At 35.3% G+C, this 17,493-nt stretch overlaps 1 protein-coding gene across 1 annotated transcript in view; it reads left to right on the top strand.

Moving 5' to 3' along the window:
• LOC128687703 (neural cell adhesion molecule 2) overlaps positions 1-17,493 on the top strand; it is a 200,360-nt gene that overhangs the window by 56,695 nt on the left and 126,172 nt on the right. Inside the window, exon 2 of the mRNA XM_070083958.1 lies at positions 16,327-16,469. Coding sequence (XP_069940059.1) covers positions 16,391-16,469 — 79 coding nt within the window. The 5' untranslated portion in view covers positions 16,327-16,390. The remainder of the gene's footprint in view (positions 1-16,326; positions 16,470-17,493) is intronic.

The raw sequence follows: 17,493 nt of genomic DNA, 5'->3' as shown, positions 1-17,493 counted from the left end.
TTTATGCTGTTGAGGCGGTTATTGTTTATAGTTTGTTGCTGCTGGTGTCATTAACTATGCTATTGCTGCTGCAGATGTTTCAGTGACGATGATATTGTTGCTTTATCAATTCTTGTTGTAACAGAAGACTTGGCTTGTACTGCTGCTGCTTCAGGTTATTTACGGTGTAGTGATGCCGACAAACTGAGGAAAAGGACGTTTGTTTGTCTATAGTTCTGGGCATATATTATTGAAAACATTTCGCTAGGAGTAGCGAAATGCTTACTTTAATAATTGTTCTAAAATGTACACATTAATGAAAAAATATATCTTTAAACGTATAAGAGAAAATTTTAGAAAGAATTTAATTATAAATAAGTTCTTGCTAATTGACCAGTTTTACATATTCATCACGACATTATATATATATATATATACATGTATCGTGCCGAATAAGCATAACTTGCGATCTTAGCTTAAATAGCAACGTTCATCTTGCCTTATAGGAAAAGCGAAAATTTGTGTATGCAATAATTTCGCCAAAATCATTCTGAACCTAACGAAAAAAAAATATATTTCACTGTGTTTGCTTAGTATTAAATTATTGTAAACAAATCTAAAATATATTCAGTTGGGTTAGGCTAAAATAAATTGTTCTTGTTATAATAAGGTTAGGTAAGTTTTCTAAGATTCTTTTGGTGCAAAATTATAAATTTTTACATCAACATTAATGAATAAAATATATCTTTAACCCTTAAACTGTCCAAACAGATCTATGTTTACATGCGTAGTGCTCCAGTAGTAGATCTACGTTTTTTTACATATTTTCAAATATAACAAAAAAAAAAAAAGAAACATAGATCAAAGTTTTTTTTACACGTTTCCAAATGTTAAAACACACACACACACACACACACATTACATATATATATATATATATATATATATATATATATATATATATATATATATATATATATATATATATATATATATATATGTGTGTGTGTGTGTGTGTGTGTGCAAAACAATCACCGTGAAAGAATAGAGAAATTCCAAGCGCTTTCGTGACTACTCACATTATCAAGTCACGAAAGCGCTTGGAATTTCTCTATTCTTTCACAGTGGCTGTTTTGCATATTCTGAACTCACCTGTTTACTGTGATCTTATTGCGCATATATATATATATATATATATATATATATATATATATATATATATATATATATATATATATATATATATATATATATATATATATATATATATTCGCAATCCATTAAATTAATTATACGAAGTGAGATTCCAGCTTCGTGAGTAATTAGTTCTCATAAGCCTTTTGAAAGATTGTTACTTTAGTTGGCTTGAACACGAGCTGCAGTATAAAAAATGATGAACAACCATTGCTGCATGTCCTCTTTTACTCGAGACCAATGACCAGCCACTCAGAGGACAGCACACCATGCTTACTTCTAGGCTGTCAAGCAAGCTGGCCCAAGTGAGAGGACATTGATCTTCCCTTCGGTATACCTATGGAACTTAAGAGTGGAAAGTTGCAAATTCCTTTCTTGTTAATCCCTCTCCCTCAACAATACATTCCAATTCACCCAGGAATGAGTTTTTATTTCCTCTTCGCCTTGAGATTTTATATAGTTTAAGAAAATATGAATGAGACATAAAAAGGGGCCCATGTGAACTACTTTACTCTTCTATATGTATCACTGCTTTGCCTTGTTATTTTCTACTTCATCATACATCTACTGTGCTAAATTTTTAGATAATCAACGAGCCAGGCAAAATAAGAATTACAAAATGAGACAAACTCCATTAGATTTATAATTTTATGACTTACCTGTGAGGAATCAATGGACGGACATTTCTGTTTATCAGCTTGATTAACAAAAAATATGATTTTTAACTTCCAAATTTGATATACGTTATAAATTAGATTCTAGATCAGAAGTGATGCCCCAAGGCCTATGAGAGTAACTTAATATCGCCGAGTGTGAAATTCTTCGGGATTTTTTGTTTAGGAAATACGGCCAGGAATGCATTTTGATCATTCCACAAGTACCGTTTATTTATGACACTAAAATTCTAAAAAAATTCGGACGAGAATGTTTACTGCATTTATATAACTTACCATTATATCCAAAAACATATATAATTGTTAGTCAGGCGAATCGTCTCTGCGCAAGAATCCACTTACCGTCGGACTTCCACATTAGAGAGCGAAGGTTCTATCTCCTATGTGCGTGTTATTTGTGTCTAGTTCCAGTCATGGCACTGCCTTTTTGTTCTTTTTACTGAATCAAGAGCACCTTTCCCTGCCTCACCAGTATCAAGTCGCCTCCCCTGTACTTGTTATCATTGTCATTTATTGTCCGTTCATGGGACCATGAGTGTTAATGAATTTGTCGAGGCTTTACCATCAGAGGGCTTTTTTTAAATTTTGCTAAAAACGTGTACCACAGCAGAGTCTTCACATGCAAGCTGCTCACCAGCTTTAGCTTCCCCTTTTCCAACATAAAACGCTGAGGACCACAAGTAATTGCCTTTGACACTATTTTATTTATTTTATGTATTTAAGGAGTGAATTCTTCAATTATAGTCAATGCTTCTTTTCGAGAACTTAAAATGTTTGCCAGAATTTCACAGAATAAAGAAGATTTCATTTTTTCTGTTTTCTGATCACATTGGAGCATCAAAAACATCAGCACCCAGAGATGTAAAAATTTTGTAATATCAACAAGTTTTAGTGACCTGTCTGGTAAAAAAAAAATATATTAATTTCCGTGCCCAGACCACAGCATGTGAAGAAAAAACATCTGCATCATCAGCAACGCAGTTGCGAGCTGAGCACCTTTCCGTGACATACTAATGCCACAGTTGAGGTGTATCAACTTCCTGTTGGTGGAAACTGTGAACATTAGTAAATATTGTGCATATTTCTCAGACCGGGCCGCGGGGGCGTTGACCCCCGGAACTCTATCCAGGTAAACTCCAGGTAATAATGTTGAATGTGATTTTGTCACCAAGCTTATATCTCCTCTGATCGTTATAGCTGTTAACAAGAATATTTGTCGCCTTGGTCTTTCTTTCTCTCATATGTTCAGGGTCTGCTTTTTTTAAAACCCAGGTTTAAATAAAAGCACACCCTGAACACATGATAAAAAGAAAGACCAAGGAGACAACTAATACGTTTTTAGTAACTAGAGTGAAGGATATTTGCTGACAGTTATCAGTATCTTCTCACGTTACCAGAAAAGATGATTTTCCATCCGGTTTAATACCTGCCTGTGATTTCGTTGAGCAAATATATTTTTCTAATTTAGGTGTTCACCCAAGAATACCTAAAGTTAAATTTTTGAAGGTAGTTTTCGAGTTATCAGCATTATTATTATAACTCAGCGCTGAACCTACAAGGGTCATACAGCGCTGTCCAGTTATCATCAGCTTAGGTTTAATCCTGAACTTATAAATTTCGTCAAAACAGGATGAACGGAGATTTCAGTAAAAAATTATACACATTAATAATATAAATTTCAGGGTTTGGTATAACAAATAGAACTTAGCAAGTTATGCTTTTTCCAGGAAGTACCAGGTATCTCAATGCGTTCTTACCAAAACATAATAAAACGTGAAACATGTCTCATGTTTCATTACAACTTAATGATTATAAAGTAGCAATTATCACTATTGGAAAATAATACTTTATACAGTAATACAGCACAAGACAATATATGCGCAAACATGATGGTACTAAATGTTCACCAATCACTAGTACATTTCTAGAGGCTAAGTTCATAATCTTACAAGACTGTCTCCCCAGACTGAGTACACATGGACACATGAGGTTGTAAATCCTTTACGTCAATTTTACCTCTCAAGGGAGGTTCCTTGATGCTGTTGAAGGGCTCTTGATATAGGGAATTGGATCTGTGCTCCAATTCGTAGAATTAAGCCTGAATCCTTTCCATTTCCATTCCACCCCCCCCACAGGTATTGTATAACCCCTGCTGGTTTAGCGCTTTCCATGATGATAATAGTAATGATACATCCATTTTAACACAAATTTATAGTGTCCTTTATCACACGTGAACTGTCAATACAGATTCCTTTAATACTCATACATGACGTTCAACAAAACTGAATCCACAATAAACATCAGCTAAGGATATAGACATATCAGATGCACCGAGACTGACACTAGAGATAATTTTACACTATGTCCAGCAAGTCTACCAATAACTACGCCTATGCAGGCGAGTGGTTTTTTTTAAGTGTTGAAACACTCGGTTTTCTAATCCAGAAGAAATCCCTACATCCTCTCTCTGAGCTGTGAGAATCAATAGTTCTTCAGCAGGGCGACTGATAACGTCTAAAACAGAATAATGTAGAGAAATAGTAAATATGTCGGAATTCTCTAGTTGTATGGATGTAGGAACAACGTGAGTGTGCTGCCTATGAAAGTTAGTCGCTAACTGTGTGACGGGTTCACAGCACCTGTCTGCCTTTGTGAAACTGCAAAATTCCACTTCTCGTTAACGAACCTGCCGGTGAGCGGCTGCATAACACTAATTGCTTGTTAAAGCATTGTAACAATACTTCAACTTACTCTTGATTTAAAGGTACAATATTAAGAAAGCATAATATACTAAATAAATGATTTTTACAAACTCTTGCCTCTTAAAAAAAATGATGAAGGTAATATGTACATAACACAAATGAATGCAAATACCAAGAATATTACAAGTGTACAATAAAATTATTATTAAAGTTGGTTATCATCATCCCAGTAGAATGACAATAAAATACCTTTAATGATAATTCTCACATACAATGGAAATATCTATTGAATACAATGTATAAAGCAACATTACCTACAGGGCTGAGATGTTATTAAAGTGATTCTGACGTTTAGAAAGGATGGAAGAAAATAAGATAACTTGGAGGGTGTATGAATCTGTAGGGAAGGCGGAGTAGGGGTCGTCCTAGGAAAGGCCAGGACGGAGTAAAGAAGGTTTGGTATGCGAGGGGCTTGAACATCCAACAAGTTTATCAGCATGTTAGGAGAGGAGGCAAGCGGTCCAGATGACTTGTGCTCTTGGAGTGTGAGCAAGGTAACATTTAGGAAGGGATTCAAAGAAACTAGATAGCTGGACTTGAGTCCTACAGAAGGAAGTTACAGTGCCTGCACGATGAAGGACTGGTGTGGATATTGCAATTTGGAGGGTCATCTGAGCTGTAATGTCGGCACGCCTCTAGCAAGACGGTGATGGAGTGAGTGACGGTGAAAGAGTTTCTTCATTTTTCGGTCAAGTTACCTCGGTGGAAGATGGTAGGTGTGTTTAAAAGAACACAGGCAAAGCAAAAATAGCAATAAGGAGAAAAATCATAGCATTTTCAGGACATTAGCAAATAAAAAAAAAATGAGCTCTGCCTCCCTGTTTGTCCTTTTAGTTTCCCATTTCTTCACTGTTTGAGTTTTGCCAGAACCAATAACTTCCACTGCTGTAGCAGACAAGGAACTGCTCAACTCTGCCTTAGTCTGTGTTATAAGGGCTAGTCAGTTCTTCACGATCATTGGGTGGAAAAATGTCCTGGAGCTTAGTATATGTGAATGTGTGTGTGCATTTTTGTGTGTGTAGGCATGTGCGTATGTGCGTTTGTGTGTGTGCATATGCATTGTTATATAAATGTTTAAATTTATGTAAACTTTTGTGCATGAAACCATACGCGGATGTATGACTGTGTATATGAATGGAGTATGTATGCATGCATGAATGTACGCTTTTTGAACGTATGGTTGTGCATATGTATTCTTGTATGTTCAGTATGTGTGCAATATATACGTCTTCTATGGCAGGATACGTGTGCATATTTATACGTATCATTTTAATATGTGAACATATATGTACGAGCATGTATGTCTTCATACTCTTATGCAAGCGCACGCAGGCACGAAATCGCACACACACACACACACACACACACACACACATATATATATATATATATATATATATATATATATATATATATATATATATATATATATATATATATATATATATGTCGTGCCGAATAGGCAGAACTTGCGATCTTGACTTAAATAGCAACGCTAGTCTTGCCATATAGGACAAGTGAAAATTTGTGTATGCAATAATTTCGCCAAAATCATTCTAAACCTAACGAAAAAAATATATTTCATTGTGTTTGTTTAGTATTAAATTATTGTAAACGTATTTAAAATATACTTAGTTGGATTAGGCTAAAACAAATTGCGCTTGTTATAATAAGGTTAGGTAAGTTTTCTAAGATTCTTTTGGTGCAAAATTAAAAATTTTTACATTAACATTAATGAAAAAAATATACCTTTAGACGTATAAGAGAAAATTTTAGAAAGGACTTAATTTTAAATGAGTTCTTGCTAACTGACCAGTTTTACATATTCGGCACGACATATATATATATATATATATATATATATATATATATATATATATATATATATATATATATATGCAATAAGATCACAATAAACAGGTGATATCAGAATACGCAAAACAACCACTGTGAAAGGACAGCAAATTCCAAGCGTTTTCGTGACTTCTCACATTATCAGGGAACTATAAAGACAATACATCAAAGGAAGGAATATAAAGGGTCGAGACAACCAATCACCATCAAATCACACAACAAAGGAACACCTGACGCGCGACGACACCCGACTCATAAGAAAGGAGGAACACTGCAACAGGCCCGCTAGCCCAACTAGACAGGTCCTTCACGACATCCCACTTACAAAATATTTGTTCAAGCCAATTACTCTACCCAAGGATTAAGATTTATTATTTGTCCAATGTATTATTAAATTCTTCCCAAATTTTATTGATTATAAATGAATCTAATTTATAACCAAAGGAAATATTCATACTATTTTCAAAACTGCTTTTTATGAAACAAGATTCAATTATATTCCTGTCGACCATGGACTTGTTTGATACAACTTTCTCAACTGTTTGAAAATCAATTCGATGATAAAAATCTCTCGCATTAATAAATAGAGCAATGGAATCTTGTCCAATTCTAATGTTATGTTTATGTTGTTTTAATTTTAGTTCGACACTTTTACCAGTTTGACCGCAATAAACTTTATCGCAAATTTTACAAGGAATCTTATAGACATATCCGACAGCATTTTGGGGGAAATTCTTTATCAAAAGTTTTTTCTTACTGTATCAAGATTTTTAAATACAACTTTGACATTAAAAGTCTTAAGAAGAGAAGGCATATCACCCAAGTTTTCATGGTAAGGGAGAACCAACATACTTTTAGTTGAATAAGGTCTGTTGTCCCTTTTTGGAATGTAAAAAGTATTTCCAGCAATTTTAAAAGATTTATCAATTACGTTTCTTGGGTATTTCAGATCATTAGCTATTTCATAAATTTTGGATATTTCTTCATCTATGAACTCTGGAATACAAATACACAAAGCTCTCAAAAACATTGATGAGAAAGCAAACAGTTTAACTCTATCTTGATGTGAAGAATAACAGTGTACATAGGAACAGTTATTTATAGGTTTTCTGTAAATTTTAAATTTGAATTAATTATTACCATTAATAATTATAACATCTAGAAAAGGCAATGAGTTATTTTCCTCAAACTCAACAGTAAAGTTTATAGAATGGGCTAAACTATTTAATTTAACAAAGAAATGATTTATGTCTACATTCTTAGGCATAAGTCACAAAATATCATCAACATATCTGAACCATTTAGCTCTATTAGGGAGGATTGTGTTAAGCAGTCTTGTTTCAAAAAATTCCATGCATAGGTCACTAAGAACAGGTGAAAGAGGATTTCCTATTGCCATACCAAACTTCTGAGTATAAAATTTATCATTAAATAAAAATTTTGCATCAACAATGCAAAGTTTAATAAGCTTAATGATAGTAGGAACTGGAAATGGTAAATCGTAATTAACAAGTTCTTCAGATAAGAAACTTAATAAATCATCAACTGGAACTTTTGTAATCAAGGAAATAACATCAAAACTAACCATGATTAAATCATTTAAGTCAGTCAAAGAACTTAATTTAACAACTAAATCTAAGTTGTTTTTAACATTAAAATTACAATTTGAAAATTGGAAATAAAATCTGAGTGCTTTCAAGTGCTTACATACATATCTTCAGAGTAATATGAAGAAGAGCCCAGAGAAATATATTTTAAGTGTTAAACCCTGAGGTGACACCTCACTCTGAGAAGGTGAAAACACCTCACAGATTTGTCCTGTACAAGCCTAACTCATGCATACATTTGTCTAACATCAAGTTAAATTAGTTCACCTGAATTTTTGTGAAAAAATATTTTTAACTTTTAGATTGTGAACAATATTCTGGAGTATAAGACTATGAAGTTTATGCGCTCCAGAACACAAATTTGAAATATGTTGTACATCATGTTTGACAAGAGTTGATTTCTCAATAATACATAGAATTGTAGAAATACAGAGAAATAATTTCTTAGCACTAGTCCAGTCTACACAGTGGCCTGCATCCCTTACATGAATGAACAAAGCACTGGACTCTTGTCCATTAGATATTAAATATGTTGCTTAATTCTGTTCTCAAGAGATTTGCCAGATTTTCCTAAATAAAACGTATGACAACTTTAACAAGGGATAGAGGATGCACAACCTACAAATTTCTCGTGCTTCGTCAAGAGCTATGCAGTGTTGCAAGACAACAACAGATAGTTGATGAAATTCTCTCAGGCAAGGCTAAAGGTATCAAGTTGCAGACATTTTCTGATAAAAATTTTTTAGCTATAATTTGTAGATCATCAAATTTTTAATCGAAACTGATGATAATTTTCGATTTTTTCCTACTGTTTCCTGCAATATAAGGCAGTTACTGAGCGATTCTTGTAGGGGAGTCCCATAGAATTAACCTGACAAATATTAGAGTCAAGAGAGACTAAATCAGGGACCTTTTCGATTATTTTCAGCAAGTTTGTTCTCCAGTATTTGATGTGGAAATAATTAGATTGATCTTAATGACGTTCATACAAGTAGACTGATCTTAACAATATTCATACAGGTAGACTGATTTTAACAACATTCATACAAGTAGACTGATCTACATGCGATTGATACAGGTAGACTGATCGTAATGACATTAATACAGTTAGACTGATCTTAATGACATTCATACAGGTAGACTGATCGTAATGACATTCATACAGGTAGACTGATTTTAATGACACTCACATAAATAGACCGATCTTAATGACAATCATACCAGTTGTCCTGTTAAAAGACACTTAGATCACAGCATTAGTAAAATGTTTGTATTTTTATTCAAATCACTATATTATTATTATTATTATTATTATTATTATTTGTCGTTGTAGGCTGTTAGATAAAAATATTAATGTCACTTGAAAGTCTAATGAGAATTGCGTAAACAGTGACGTTGGTGATGTTTTAAAAAATCTTTTTGTAATTCTTTAGGTCGAAGGTTAAATTTTTTGTTTGTCTAAATGAGTATGACACTTCAATTTTTTTTTATTAGGAAATTAATAAATTTCATGCTACGATGATCACAGAAGTAACGAATCTTTCGTAAGTCAGACTAACGTTGAGAGTCTGAAGATGCATTTTCAAGTTACCTGATGATTTCATTTATATTTATATAGTAGGAAAATGTCACCTACGCAATTTAAACTTTTAAGGTAACATCCCTCTTAGCATAAGCATCGTCGTTAATAGTCTGAAGCTGATCAGCAGAGATATTCTTTAGATAATTAATGGAAATCAGAATTACAAATTTAATAAAATTAGCAAACTGGGAGGACTTATGTAATCCAGTAACAACACAAACCTTGACTTCGGCAAAACTCACAGCACTGAAAGTTAGCTGATCAAAATAACCATTTCCCACTTTTAACATGGATTCCAGCGATATATTTTGACGTGATTTAGTATACTGACAAACATAATCCTACAAGAACTAAACGTTTTTCGGCACTATCCTGTCTGTATTATTATCCAGATGACTTACGCTTAGGTATATTTAGTATGATTAATGGGGAAAAATATGACGTATTTTACTCATAACATTGACAGTTTTACGACGACACATTTCTATGACACTCTACGAGTGTCATGGATGCCATGGGGTGTCATGAGTGTCATGAGTATCATTCACCACCTGATACACCGTTGATGAATATCTGAAGCCAGGTAGAAGATGCTTATGAAAGTTATTGGATGTCTTCCAAGAATGTTGGAATGTGTTGACGATGGGACACCAGCACTTGCGAATAACGTCTTGAAAGAAATACGCCTGTGATCGGATTCCGAATAAAATAAAAAAAAGTGTACGTGAAATGATAAGATATTCTTTAAGGGGTATATTAGTCTTATACCCCTTAAAGAATATCTTATCATTTCACGTACACTTTTTAAATTACACCAAAGTGGTTGGGCCACTTACCTTTTATATCCTACCTCTCCCCCCCCTCCAACCCTTTTCCAAAATTTCTAACCTTACCCATCCTTCTTCCTTACCCATCTCACCAAAGCTCTGGTCTGGATAAGAACAAGACTCATCAAATAAGCAAAATGATAAAGATTCAAAGATGTTGAAAATCATATTCACTTATTCCACCAAAAGAAGAGAGCACAGCTAAAACTATATTAAAAAACACACAAAGAAATCTAATATTTTTTCTTTAAGAGGAACACAATAACGAAAAAGTTAATAACGCCAGCTTGATCCTCAAAGGTGAAGGTGAGGATCCTCCAAGTTTCTGTTCAACCACATGAGCAGATGTCGCTCGGGGATTTCCACCTCAGCTGAAGTCGAAGATAATTTTACTCAGCGCACTGTTGTTGGGGTGGACACACTGAGAGTAAGACAAAATTTAGGTCAGCCTTAAGATACGGCCTAATTCATACCAAAAAAAAAAAAATGAATTTATTAATCACGACAAAGAGATCCAAAAAATTATTTACCTGTTCGTCTGCTAATTATTCATGAAGAACTTTGTATATCGGTTCCTCACCTGCTAACTTACTTGTTTGTTTGCTTACTTGCTCACACACAAACTCACTGGTTTATCTTCTCACTCGCTTCCTCACACACGATTATTCCCTTGCTCAAACACCTCTTTTGTATTTTGAAACTTCACGTAGTTAGTCTTAAAGCGCACTCGTTTACTCCGTCACACATTAATATATATATATATATATATATATGTATATATATATATATCTATATATATATATATATATATATATATATATATATTTATATATATATATATATATATGTATATATATATATATACATATATATGCATATATATATATATGCTGCATACTTGGCTCACGTCCAGCCTCGGAGGAGCTGGAGGAAATTCATCATCTTTGATACATTGTGCCATTGTATTCATGTTTATGTTTTTTTCTGTAAATGTATTTTGTTTATTAATAAATGTTCACTTAGAATAAAAAATATATAGGGGGTGGTAGGAGAAGAAAATATTCAAACAGCTCCGGGGAGAACCTTGAGTTTTCCCTGAGGTACGTTTATTGTCTTCTCTGAGGATGAGGGTCCCCATTCCAGCTATAGAGGCTATATATATATATATATATATATATATATATATATATATATATATATATATATATATATATATATATATATATATATATATATATATATATAATTTAGTCACTCACTAATTAACTCTCATTCACTCACTACACCATACTTTAAGTGATTCACAAAAAACACTCACCCACTTCTTTTCTCACTCGCTCATTGATATGCTTAAATCATTCATTCGTTAACTCCTTCACTAAATTACTAGATCACACACGCATTCTCTAACTTAAAGACTTGACCACGAGGTTTCTTTACAACGAAACAGTAACTTATAGAAAAAATGCAGTTTTCTTCAAATGACTGATCACATACCTTCAGGGTTGTCTGCTCAATTTGTGTACCTTCTGTGGTTCTTAGCATATCCAATCGATACTCCAATTCATTTCACTTGTTGGCCATAATATGTAATGTGACTTTTTCTGATGCATTCCTTTATTCTACGCACGGATTATTTTAATATCACCTACTGAGTTCTGGAAATTTAGTCCCTCACAAACCCGCACAAAAAGTTTAAAAGAATGATTGATATCACGGGAGCGTGGGAGGCCGGTTGATGGACAATCCCGCACAGTTATCTGACAGGTAACTTCATCTTACGACAATTTTCTCTATCGTATGTAGAGACTCGCATTTTTAAGTATTTCACCATTATACTGTAATAATGTTGTTGAACACGAGAAAGAACTTTGAGGAGTGGACTTAACGCTCCACACTCACGACGTTTATTATTATACTTCAAATGGTGGGTAACAAGGATATCTCATCTGAACATATTACAATAATAACTAAGTTCTAAACCCACAAGGGTCATACAGCGCTGTTCGTCTGAACATAACTCAAGGTAAAATATGGATGTTAATGTCTTGGTGTGTTGTACAGTACGTTTTGCTTTGCCTGTGTTACAAAAATTCGTCGAGATTCTATTTGTTGGTGTAGAGTAAGCTGAGCTGCCCTTCAAGATAGGCATTCAATACTTCTCTCTCTCTCTCTCTCTATCTCTCTCTTTATATATATATACATATATATATATATATATATATATATATATATATATATATATATATATATATATATATATATATATATATATATATTTATATATATAAGACAAGCTACAGAGAGGGGGTGGAAATCTTCAGCTCAAGTACTTTCACACTTCTCAATGCTTCATCAGGAGCTATGCAGTGTTGCAAGGCAGCAACGGAAGGACAGAAGAGAAGTTTTTTCTCAGAGTAGCGCAGCGCAGGTTGACACCAGCCGCAGTCTCTCTGAATGTGAGGCAACGGTCTGTGTGCCATCCGGTCTGTGTGCCATCCGGTCTGTGCGCCATTCAGTCTGTGTGCCATCCGGTCTGTGTGCCATCCGGTCAGTGTGTCATCTGCCCTTCCTGGAGGCAGTAGATGGCCTCTGGGTTTTCAGCAGTCAAGGAATAAGAAATTAGAAGATACAATAGCCAGCCCCAAGCTTCTTCTAGACTCCTATAACAAGTCATGACTTGAGAAAATACGTTTCACAGTGGATAATATACATATGGGTTGCTATTATTCTGTGTAACCCCTTAACTGATAAAAGAAAAGAAATTAATGTAGTCTTTTGTTCATTTAAATGCTGTGGTCTGGGCTTCCAGATATTCCCAGGGGTACCTAGGAATATTTCTTCAAATATTCCTAAACATTGTCTACCAGTTTTCTTAGTATAGATTAATATTCCTTATTTGGGTATCTTCTATACCTTTCCGATAATATTTCTATGATCCAAATTTTTTCTTCGAATATTCTTTAACCCCACTATCTATGCTATAACTTAATCTTGTGTACTTGTCCATTTATGGTACAGTAACAGCTAAACTAGTTATATTTTATGCTACCATACATGAGAAACGTAGCATGAATTTGGTGCTTAGACACTGGTTGAGTACCACTAATCACAAAGCCATCTAGCATAATGAGCAATCCTGTGGTTTTATGTAGCATTGTTGTTTAAGATTGTGAACAGGAGACTCTACTAAATAGCTATCGAGCTTGTATAATCCATAATTTGAGTTATATACGAAGTTCCTGTCGTGTTTGAAGAGAGAAAATTCATTTATGTTTCCTTCTATAACTGAAGTGTTGGCATCAGCCCACCCCGGTGGGTGATTACAGGAACTGACGTGTCTTGTCTTACATTGTTAAGGTCGTATATCTGCGTATATATATATATATATATATATATATATATATATATATATATATATATATATATATATATATATATATATATATATATTACATATATCCCAATAGGGTCGGAGACCTTTGGAGCGTGGGGAAAGTTTGCTCTAAAGTTCCTCAAAGAACTGGATGAAAACTCATCATAGAAATCAAGGACCACAGGGCGGCCAGCTTCCTCTTGCAGAGACTCAGTGTTGAGATCCAGAGACGAAATGCTTGCAACATTCTGTGCACGCGGCCCACTGCCGAAGAACTGGACGAAGTATTCGAGATGTAGCTCTGAGTTGTTAATTATGTTGTTTTACTCTCTATTGTATTTTTCTCAATGCATTTTGTCAATGTATTTTGTTTTTAAATAAAGCATACATGGAATATATAGGGGTGGTAGGAGAAAATTTTCAAACAGCTTCAGGGAGAACCTTGAGTTTTCCTTGAAGCAGTTTATTATTTTCTCTGTTATTCTCAAATTGTCTTTTAGGTTTACTTCTTTCCCATGTATTTTCGTTTCTGGTTCTTCAGCTCAGATCCTTGTTTTCCTGCATTCTTTGCCTTCTATATTTTTGTCCATATTCATTCATTTTCAGCTTTTGCGCCTCTGCTTCACTGTGTAAATTATTGGCTCACTCTGTTCTTTCCATTGCTTTTTTTGCTCGTGGGTACGAATTTCTCCTCTGCCTTTCGGTACTTTCCAGCTACATACTCCATCTCATTCACTGAATTCCTTCGTAAATTTCCTTTCGTACTGCACCTCATTAAGGAATTGCCTCATGCTTCTGTAGTCTTCTTTTTAAAAATTTGGTTTCTCTATTCCTTCCATACCGATTCTTTCTGTCTCCAATTTTGCTTCCACAAAGCATTGAAAACTGCGGAGCATTTAGTCACTAGCACAAAGGATTCTTTCATACTGAGTCAGAATTGCTCAGGGTAAAGGCAATGTTCAGCCTTGTTGGTTCATCTTCTCCCGTCTCTATCTCTCTCCCGTCTCTCTCTCTCTCTCCCGTCTCTCTATCTCTCTCTATCCCTATCTCTATCCCTGAACTGTGGGTGCATGAAGTTCTCCATTATCACATCTAGCATCTTAGTCCTCCGTGTTTCTGGTCTTCTTTGTGGCACCAGGTTCTCCTTGTCTAATTCCTTGTGGTTAGTCTTCCATAATCAGCACCTTTGCATTATTCGTGGACTTCTCTGGTCACTTCCTCTGTTATATCTATCACCGCTCTATTGTCACTGTATTCTTCTCTTAGTCTCCTGCGGTTTCATGGAGGATTGTATGATACTGCTATCACCACCTTGGGACCACTCAAGCTTGAGTGTGACTAAAATGTAGTCCTTTTATTTCTCTGTTTATTTCAATCTCCTTTAAACTCCACCTCTTTCTGATTGGTAGTAGTACTACACATCTGTTCCTTTTGTTTCTTATAATCTAATATCCTGCTGGGAAAATCACAACTGTTATCCCTCTGGGCTTTTTCTGCGGGGTGCCTCCACTAAACGTTTATGCCATTCATGACTTATTTGTTATTCCATCTTCACTGGTGTACATTCTTTCAGTTTCATTTCTGTTACTGTGTTCTGGTTCTCAGGTTCCTGATCTACTGGTTCTTTCCCATGGGTCATGATGTTGGGGAAAGGGGAATAGGTGAGTGAGGTTTGGCAGTAAGAGTGAAGTGTAGTTGGGGTTGCCTTTCTTGCGCTGGAAGTGGTCAGAATCGTGGGTGTAGTTGAGTAGGTTGTCGAGTACGGGAAGTAGATGGGTAGGTTGGGGAGTACGGGGAGTAGATGGGTAGGTTGGGGAAGTACGGGGAAAAGAGGGATGTAGAGGGTTGGAGGAGTACGGGGAAAAGAGTTAGGGAGTGGGCTGAGGAGCAGTTGTAAGGAAGATTCTTGCTATGGTTGCTAAGAGTTGCAACCTTGCGACATAGTGATCAGCAATAAAGTTTAGTCCCGGCTCTTGCTCTCTAGAGCTCTTGCTCTCTTCTCACTATTATCCTATCACCACTTCCCACTCACGTTTCCTTAGCTGAGAGTCTAGTCTAGTCTTGCATTGGGAGGGGTGAGGAGTGCACGTGTAGGAAGTGGCGGTAGGATATGGTTTAGAGTAGCTTGTCTTTGTAAAACTCTGTGCGATATTTGGAACATCTAGGTCAATACATATAGGAAGCGCGTCTGTCTGGCGCTCAGCAGACGGAGGATCAAGCCTCCACCACGTCTTACGCTGATTGACCCACATGAGTTTAGCGCTTAACGTGAATTATTAAAAAAATTGTGCAATATTTCATCATATACAGAGCTTTTTATAGCTTAATCCATGCTGAGCGTTATGTTTGTGTTTTTGATTATTACATTTTTTCCATAGCATTAAATTATTTCTTACTCTCAACCACTTTGCATCAATTTATGTCAGTTTAATATTTGTCAAGTCATTTAATGTGAAAATCGTCGTCCATAGGAGGCGGAGAGGACCTATGCACGGGAGAAGCCAGTCAGCTCATCGTCTCCTGTCACACCTGTAGATGAACACGCTCATCTACGCCCTGTTATTGCAGCTCCTCCTGCCTCCTTGCCGAGGGAGTATGGAAGCACCACTACTAGGTATGTCACATAATTCTTTCACTCGTTATCTGATGTAGCTTTGTGGCTCTTATTTATCCTTCATTATCTCCTGCTTCTCTCATTTTCACTCCTCTTCCTGTCTGCTGCTAGAATGAAGGCATTGGTCTGATATATATACAATATTTTTTTTTTTTTTCAAAATAAACTTCAGAACTTATTGCAACAAAAATATGCACTGGAGAGTCAATACTACTGCAGTATTGACGGTAGTTTACAGTACTGTAGTTTACAGTAGTTTACAGTACTGTAAACTACCATATTTTCCGACATATAAGGCGCGCCTTTTTTCCCACACAAATCTTGGAAAATCACCCTGCGTCTAATATGCTCAAGGTCAGGTGTTGAGTCTTGACATCTTTCCGTTTTCTCCTTCAATCCTCCTTATGTTTCTGACTCATACTCATCTTTCTCATCTGGTTAATGCCACTGTATAACACGCTATCCCGTTCACATCCCTATCTCGACGATGCCCAGCTACCCTCCTCCAGTAATCAAGGTTGTCAGTCATTCTTAGCAAAAATATGACATCTAATTGATAAAAAAAATACTCATTTTTTAAAAATCAAGGGAGATAATGCCTTGATGCCGGTGAGTTGCTCTTGATCCAAGGAAGTGGGCCTATCCTTCCCTTCCTTTAATCGAACCTAATTGCTTACCATACTTTAAGGTATAATGTAATTATATAAGTCAATGGAGAGCCATTTCTTCACACGACACTGCATCATTTGTTAGTGCCAGTGTCAGTGCCAGTGTCACTGCCAATGTCAGTGTCAGTTCTAGTGTCAATGACAGTGTCAGCGTCAGAGTCACTGATCCAGCTGGAAGTCTTCAGATGTTAACTGTCTTACATATGTGTGATAATTACCATCTTAGCGGTTGCCGTTTACTTGGTTAAGGAAGAGTTACAACATTTCCTTCCCTAAGTTTAAGATTAGCAACAAATTTTCCAGTCTTTATAATCGTTATACGTTACGAAAAATCCTTCATGGAACAGCTATATCTA

This window comes from Cherax quadricarinatus, chromosome 11 (assembly GCF_038502225.1).
Source record: "Cherax quadricarinatus isolate ZL_2023a chromosome 11, ASM3850222v1, whole genome shotgun sequence".
Lineage (NCBI taxonomy): Eukaryota > Metazoa > Arthropoda > Malacostraca > Decapoda > Parastacidae > Cherax > Cherax quadricarinatus.
This window is presented reverse-complemented; position numbering and strand designations above follow the sequence as displayed.